At 48.1% G+C, this 8566-nt stretch overlaps 1 protein-coding gene across 1 annotated transcript; it reads right to left on the bottom strand.

Annotated features, from left to right (window-relative positions):
• Window positions 1–1842: 1842 nt before the first annotated feature.
• LOC149346899 (uncharacterized) lies at window positions 1843–3289 on the bottom strand. The gene has a single exon (XM_089541444.1). The coding sequence runs from the start codon at window positions 3226–3228 to the stop codon at window positions 1843–1845; it is 1386 nt and encodes a 461-aa protein (XP_089397570.1). The 5' UTR covers window positions 3229–3289.
• Window positions 3290–8566: the final 5277 nt, after the last annotated feature.

Below are 8566 nucleotides of genomic sequence, written 5' to 3'. Positions count from 1 at the left end.
AAAGTACAACCAGAGAGCCTTTTTAATGATACGGTACAATACAATTCAATACAATACACTATATTTCTTCCAAATAACGTTAACTATGTACATGTTTGAGATGAAGGGAGAAAAAGTTTAGTTAGTTTAGTTAATTTATAGGATTTAACGTCCCAAAGCGACTCAGGCTATTGGGGACGCCTTAGTGAATGGCTCCGGAAATTTCGACTACCTGGGATTTTTTAACGTGCACTGCATCGCACAGTACACGGGCCTCTAGAATTTCGCCTCCATCCAAATTCGACTGGGGCGGGAGGGATCGAACAAGCGTCTTTCGGGTCAGCAGCCGAACGCCTAACCACTGAGCCGCGTGACAGTGGCTTGACGATGCTCACCATCACCTATGGTATGTTCGGCAGTGAGGGGCTCAGCAATGTCACGAAATATTGGGAATCACAATAATTTTAAGAAGAGAACATGTACTCAGGTAACACGACGGTAGTATAGCAGATTCTACAGTCAAAAAACAGTTGTGACTAGGTTTTTTTCTTCATTTTTGAAAGCTGACATTACAGAAGACACAAACATAACTTGAAACAGAAATGAACGATATGAAAAAATGGAAGACATTATATAGGCAACTAGAGCAATCTCTTATATATGGTCGAAGTGTTATCATTGGTGAGACCAAACTGATTCAAAGTAACGGGTAATGTGTGCCTTAGGGCTTGAATGCGCTAATTCGGGCATGGTCGTGGTATGTACCAATATTCATGATGGCATGTTAGGTGAGGCGTTGGGTTTTCTCTGAGGTTAGATATGCAGATAAGTAAACTAACGTTCTGACGAATTTGGGTCTTATAAACTGTTAATAATCGATATTCATATAACCTGCGAACATTTAGAATACGGTACCGAGAAAATAGCCCGCATGAGGACGATAAATATGAAACATTGGCTATCACCCTTAATGTATTTTTCTGTAGCACTAATAATTTGTTTATTTTAGAGTGATACTTCCCGATATTAGTTGGCAGTTTAGCTTAGTTTAGTCGGCAACGTTCGTTGAAATCTCCGCGAAATACCTACCACGCGGGCAAGTGTGACTTGTAGGTGTTCTATGTGATGGTCCCAGAGCCTATGTTCATTGAAGTATGTGCCTAGTGTTTTGACTGTCTGGGTTACCTCTGTTATATTATTTTCTAGGACTAGCCGAATGTCACAGCTGTATTGGTAATGTTATGGTCTATAAAGTATCGCCTTATCTTTGATTGGTATTTATTAGTAACGCTTTCCTCATTGACAATTTCTCTAGTTTGGCTAAAATGCCATTAGCCTTTCGCATTAGTTCTTTAGCATCGGTTCCTGATATAAGCATACTTGTGTCGTCTGCATATAGTATATACTCGGCCCCCTTATCAGTTTCGACTAGATCATTAATATACATGTTAAATAAAAGAGGTCCCAGTATGCTACTTTGGGGTACTTCATGATGTACGGATTTGTGTATTGATTGATATCTGTCAATACAAACACATTGCACACGATTTTGTAAGTAGCTTTTTATAATATCAAGTGCCTTTCCTAGAATTCCGTATACTGATAGCTTGATTGATGTTGTTTTGTTTTCTTTTTCCTTTCTCGCGGTAACCCTCTCTGTTCTTTCCTAGTCGCTTGTCCCAAGCTACAACGGGCCAAAATTTATGGCTGCGCCACAGTATGGTACCGTCCGTAAGAAGGCAAGCAGTACAGGTGTGATGGTTTTTTTTATATACCCAGTTACATTACGACCAGTTTTTCACTCGCATTCTGAAGATAGTGGTTAGTGGAATCAAAGATGCCACGTCACAAGAGTCACAAGCGTCAGGGAAAGCGCTCGTACGGGATGTCCGAATCTGAGGCCGTTGCCCCTGCGGAGCGACTTGTAGACGTCATTGAAAGCAGGTTTCGGAGCCGGTCTAACCCCACACCGTTTGCATCGTCGCTCGGCTGCGCGGGTGCTGGCGCAGGTGCTGGAGCAGGTGCTGGCGCTGAAGGGGGTGCTGTTGAAGGAGGTGAGGCACCGGCCGTTCTGCTGCTCACCCGCGGAGGAAGAAGGGATATGGGGACGTCAGTGTAAGAAACACTGGCGCATCGTCCCGTTGCAGGCGACGCTGGTTGATACTTGCAAGCATCGCACACGCGTACGAGACAAATGACTCTAATGGCGATCCCGAATACCGCGACACCGACTACACCCCATCCGGCCGCCACATGTCGATTAAAGTAGCCGCCGTGGGTCCAGGAGCCGTTGCCACCGGTGCTGCGCGGGTGGCACCGTTCTCTGTCGAACTTGTTTTGCGTCATCTCCCCCTTGCCGCGTCCGGCGTAAAAGAAGCGGGGGTCGGCCTCCGAATCGAACTTTACCGAGCTGCACTCCACCGGGCGCGCGCGGTCAGCGCAGTAGGAGACCTCACCCTGCGTCGGGTAGTTCCAGGGTTCAGAATTTGGCCTGAACTGGCAGTTGTAGAAGGCGTTCTCGGAGTCGGCTTCTACGTAGCGCTGGCAACCGTTCCACACTTCGGGGTAGTCTTTGAGCACCGCGTACCGGGCCAAGCGCAAACACTCACCGCTCTCGGTGCGCACGCCGTAGGTGGACACTGTCAGAAAGGTGACGCACTCGCTCTCGTTCCGTAGCAAAGGTAGGTAGGGCTCCACGAGCTCTTCGTACACCTGCGCACACGTGTAAATGCTGACTGGTCCGCGAACGAACACTCGCTCGTAGTCGGTCGGTGCCACAAAGTACGTTTCGCCCTTCTGGTCGCGCACTCTGTAACAGGACAAGTTGAACGGGTGCTCGACGTTCACGCAGAACGTGAAGGTATAGTTTCGTTCATGGAATGACTCCCCGTCGGTCACGTTCCATAACAGACTGTAGCTTCGACCTAGCGCGAATGCGATGTCGTGAGGGTGACGGCACTCCGACAGCGCCAGTTGCTCGGCGTTGTCGAACAGCGGCCCCGGATCCGGAATTGCATCGGGCACAACTTTCGAGAATTCAAAATCAGTGTTTGTCAGTACGGCGCAGGTGGAAGACCCACGGACTGAGTACAGGCCGAGCGTAGCCAGAGCTGAGTCTTTGCTGGTTGTCTTGGCCTCTGCCCTGGTCAGCAGTAGCGTAGCAGTCGCCAATAGGGCCGTCGAATGCATGCCTCGCGGAAATGCTTTCGCGTTGGGCGACGAACACCGGCGGGTTGCCCTTGTGCACATTCGACCCCGTGCAGAAGGCCAGGCCGGACGATGGTGCTGCAAAACAGGGGATAGACAAAACATGGAGCAATCGGACCGAGTGAATGAATGATTGCATGTAGGGCACTGCACTGCCCGCCTTCTGAGGCCCGAGCCGACCCAAGACCAAGACTGAAAGCCCGATTCCGGCCCAGGCCCGTGGATTCAAGCCTGGGCAAGCCCGGGCCGTTTACAAGATCACAAAGCTCGAGGTGAGACCCGGGCCCGTTCCCGCTGCACCTCAAGAGGTAGATTGCTCTCTGTGAGCAAGTAATCTCTTGCTACATAAGTAAAGTGGCACCAAAGGCGGTCTAATCGCCATAACTATACAAGAATTGGTTTGGTACTGTCTTTGCCCTGCAGTGGGTGTAGTCAGGTTCATGATTATAATGATCATAATTCAGGTTCGCTCGCCTTGGTTTTTCTAACTGTGATCTCTGTGAATAGCCTCGAACTTACCCTCGAATAGACCGGAACGCGGTGAGGTGAGCGCGTCCGAAATTACTGTGACATAGCAAACTGAGTGACGCTGATTAAAGTCGGTCACCATGCAAGTGAGCTTTCTCTCATTCCGCGTCAGCAAAAAAGTAATAGCAGTGGTTTATTGAAAGGGAAGATTTTATCTTCGGGACTCTTTTATTGCCGAGACGTGTCAGGCAATAGCCGGACAAAAAAAAAAAAACCGAAGAATGAGCATCAGGATCTCTCAGATCATGCATAGCTTACCAGTATGATTGAAGAGAAAATTGCTGGTGGTATAGCATTGCTAAGCACGAAATGTTGTGTGAAAGCAAGTTTTGGCAAGCGGACACCAACACCTCATTCTGGCTCGTACACTTTCCTTTTCATCCTTCTCTCAGTTGCAACAACAACAACAACAACAACAACAACAACAACAACAACAACAACAACAACAACAACAACAACAACAACAACAACAACAACAACAACAACAACAACAACAACAACAACAACAACAACAACAACAACAACAACAACAACAACCACCTGAAAGCGGGATTGAAAGCCCGTTTCCTTTCGTTTCGTCACTTTCGCACAGAGGGAAGTTGATGAAGAGGTCGACATGCAATGCACAGCGCGAGAGTGTGCTGCAGTTTAACACGAGGCGTGATCAGACGTGGCGATAGCAAAGCGGCTTAAATTTCGTACCGGCACATCCTCTAATCCGCGCAATGATCAAGGCGTGATCAGAGGAAGCAACAGGCGTGACTTCACATGACATACGCCTTTTCAGGAGATCTACGGAAGCGTAAATCCGATCCGGACGTGAATGGGAGGCTCCTCTAATGAATGTGAAGGCGGATGACAATCCGGCATCCATTAATGCTTCGTTTTCTGTGATAGCCGATAAAATTCCAGCACTCTTATTAGCATTTTCACTTGGACTTGCGCGGTCGCGTGGGTCGCATACGCGGTTAAAATCACCCATGAGTACCACATACCGGTCACAGTCTAGAAGAGTTGCCATGCCCTCAAAGAAAACAGCTCGCTGCACCCGATTATTTCAAGCACATGTTAATGAACCTCCACGATTCGTCATGCAGTAGAAGGTCACAACATATCACACCCTCTTCTGTGTCAACCTGATAAATAAAGTCAGAAACAGGGAGACTCCTTTTGAAGAACTGAAAGCAGCCCGTCGAAAGGCCTACCGAGTGCGGCACACAGACATTGTAATCTGTTAAGAAAGGCCGTAGGACGACCTTTCAATCCAATTCACTATTATCTTAATAAAGAAAACTGACGATAAGGAAAAACTACGATTTGTAGATGGCTACGCTTTCTGATCTTGATTATAAGATCTGAAATCAAGTCCTCTTATACATTACCAGTTAAAGGGGCACTGAAGAGCAATATGAACTTGCATTTTTACCGCTGGAACTCGATCTACATGTTCCGAGCGTTCTTGGAAACTTCGACTGCCCTGTGCGGCCGATTTCCCTAATTTAAATCGGACCAACGTCGGGCTCCCGTCTTTATTTCTTGAATTCCCCGCAGACGGTGGGAGGAGTCGACCAACCTTTCACCCAGTCCCGTGGCGGCTTGCCGCTCTGCCATCGGCGGTGTGATAAGTAGTCATCGGGGAAAAAGCAATGAGTCCACGCGTATTTTTATTTCAGTGGGCCTAATTTGGAGCTGTGTAGTCTCTGACAAGGCCTATTTATTCGCGGAAACCCAAAAGAAAAAATAAAAGCGAAAGCAAAGCCTCCACGAAACTGCCTGAAAGGCACTGTTGGTACACTCCTCCCACCGTATGCGGGGAATTCAAAAAAAAAAAGAGAAAAGGCGGGAGCCTGTCGTTAATTCAATTTAATTCGGGAAATAGGCCGCACAGGACAATAAGTCGCAGTTTCTAAGAATGCTCGGAACGTGTAGATCGAGTTCTCGCGGCAAAAAGGCGAGTTCAGATTCCTCTTGAGTGCACCTTTAAAACATGGCTAGAGAAAAAGGGTATTTTTGTGTCTGCGGTGAACTGTCGACTTCGTGATGCTCCTGAAATGATTGAGCATTGTTTGATCATTTGTAAGCGTGCAATACTCTGCTGGGCCATCATGCAGCCGAAATTCCAGCGGATCTCGATATGTGCACCTCCCGAGTCGAAACGCATAGCCGCCGCCGTTCGCCACTGCGATCCGCCTGCCTATACAAATAGTTTATTCTCTGCCCGTTCTTTCTGAGCCATGAGCGAGGCAGCCGGCGTAAGTCCTTCGTGACAACTTCGCGGAATACTTGCATAGACCCCGTCTTTGAGAACCAGGCAGGGATTGGTACAGCCAGGCGAGCACACATCCATCTATTTCTCCGACCACAAAGCTTCCTTCATGACAATCAAGAACTGTTAGTTTAGTGTTTCTTGAAAACGGAATATGTGTGAAAAATAACAAGTTGACTGTAACTGTACATACATGTCTTGCTCGAATTCTTTGCCTCAGTCTATCGAAAAGCTTGAATAGCTGATGAGCTGCGCTCAAATTTTGCATTAGGAAGTAACGTAATCGTGTTGTGCGAAAATATTGAATGCATTTTGTAAAAGCTTAGTTGTTTGTAGTCATAATTTCAATTTCAGCGCCCTCGCGCCTTCCCCTCTGCTATCATCACTTTTTGCGCGCTCAAAGGTCGGCGGTCCTTTGCCGGCTCCACCGCTTACGCGCGCGGGAATTCCCCGGTGGACGCAGTTTCCACATCCGCAGGAGCGACGCTGCTGACTGGCTGCAGCCATGGCATCTGTGTGACTCCTGGAAGAATCTATCCAATAGCTACCTCTGAACAGAATTACGCAGGAGCGTGTTACGAAGGAGGGCGCTAGCATGAAAAAGTCGCCAAGAAGGACTCCCCAATTAGGTTCTCTGCTGTACGTAGAAGTGCATTATTTGGCTCAGGTGTTTGTGGAGAAAGAATGAAGTTATTGAGCGAGTTTATGCATCATCCTAGAATGGCATTTCAGAATCCCTTTAACAGAGTAGTCAACGGACGTGGCTAATTTCGACACGGACACATTCATGGCGCGCGTGCAGCAACCACTGAAAGACAGAGTGATATAAAGAAGAGTTTTTCCTTTCAACTTGTTCTTGTATACTTCGTCCCTTTTTCACTGGTTATCAAATGTTTGATACGTAACATTCGTCTTACGCGTCTCCTGAATGGGTCAGGAGTGTGCAAGTATATCGACGCCATAGTGAAACGTGAAAAAAGCCCCGTTTCCTGAAATTCCTGCGCCCGATGCCTTTGCCGACTAATGTTTGAACGCTTCCAGAAAGTATACAACAGCGGTATCTTGCAGCTACTCAGCTATGGGGCATAAACGTGGAGAGTAACGAAAGGGGTTAAGCTTCAGTTAAGGACAACGCAGCGAGCTATGGAAGGAAATATTAAAGGTGTAACGTTAAGCGACCGCAAGTGGATACAGTGGGTGAGGGAACAACCACTGTTTAATGACATCCTAGTCGAAATCAAGAGGAAGAATTGGGCTTGGGTAGGGCATGTAATGTGAAGGCAAGGTAACCGATGGTCCTTAAGGCTAACAGAGTGGATTTCAACACAAGGAAAGTGTACCAGGAGCGGCAGAAAATTAGTTGGGAGATGAAATTAAAGGGACACCACTGTGCTTTCCTCAGTACCGATTAATATCATTAAATAGATTCATCATGCGTTCCAGAGACCAGAGCAAAAAGAATGATTGAAATCGGAGCATGCAGTCGAGTGTTATTCCACTTTGAAGATGCAAAATAAATAAAGGATCAGACGAAAACACGTCTCACTCACTGTCGTGTCTTGCTAAGGGAAACGACACTGTAGCCGAGGTACAACAAGAACTCGGGTTTATTGTCAGCCGGCCGTCAGACCGCGCGTCCCGCTGGTCGACGACTGCCCGTGCAAACCAACACGCATGTGCTTATATCGTGATACAGACAGGCAAGGGGGCGGTGCCCAAATACCGGCACGTGGCCGTGAGTTGGCCGTTTGCTTATCGTGAAACAAACACTACATTCCCCCTTCCCTAGACGATGCATGCTCTCATTACACATGGTTGACAATATTAACAAACGGTTAGTTTTTATACAGAAATAACAGAAACAAGTGAACGGTTCAAACTCTAGTTCCAAAAATTGGTTGACACAATCATGGCACTGATGTGTACCGATCCGGCGGACGTCTTTCCCTTGTCGGATACCGATGTCGTGTTGAGGCTTCGTGGCCCCTGTCGCCAGGAGAAGACCCCGAGTCGTGATCGATGTCTTCGGAACCGAGGGCTTCCGTCGATACTCCGCCTCCTGCGGCAAACGCCCCTGGATCTTCCTCAGCTGTGCCCGCTGCTTGTTTCGGCGGCTGCATGGCAGTCTGTTCATCAGTGCCCGTCGATGACCCAGATGGTTGCCACGGCTGCCAGGAGTCCTCACCATGGGCGCCACAACCGTGGTCTGCAGACGTTGCCTCCGGGTCTGCCTGCCTTGTGCGTATGTGGTCTTGATGCCTCTTCCACTCCATGACCCCACGTGGTGTTGTCACCTGTAGCACATAAAGACACTGGCCCCGAGCGTGACGTCACCGCTGCCTCTAACCATCTTGGACCTACTCTAGAGTTCCTCAAAAACACTTTGTCCCCAACGCAAAAACTTCTCTGAAGTTCTCTTCGACTGCCAGTTTGTCGAAATTGCTTTTGCTCGACCACTGAACGGGTACTAGGCTTAAGTAAATCGAGTCGAGTTCTGAGAGGTCGCCCGATCAAAAGCGAAGCCGGAGATTGCTGGGTGGTTGCGTGAGGTGTATTCCGGTACGCTAGAAGGAAACTGGCTAGTCG

Source organism: Amblyomma mixtum, chromosome 4 (assembly GCF_055824585.1).
Source record: "Amblyomma mixtum isolate Tamu chromosome 4, ASM5582458v1, whole genome shotgun sequence".
Taxonomy (NCBI): Eukaryota; Metazoa; Arthropoda; class Arachnida; order Ixodida; family Ixodidae; genus Amblyomma; species Amblyomma mixtum.
Note: the sequence above shows the minus strand (reverse complement) of the source record. Positions and strands in the feature narration are given on the sequence as shown.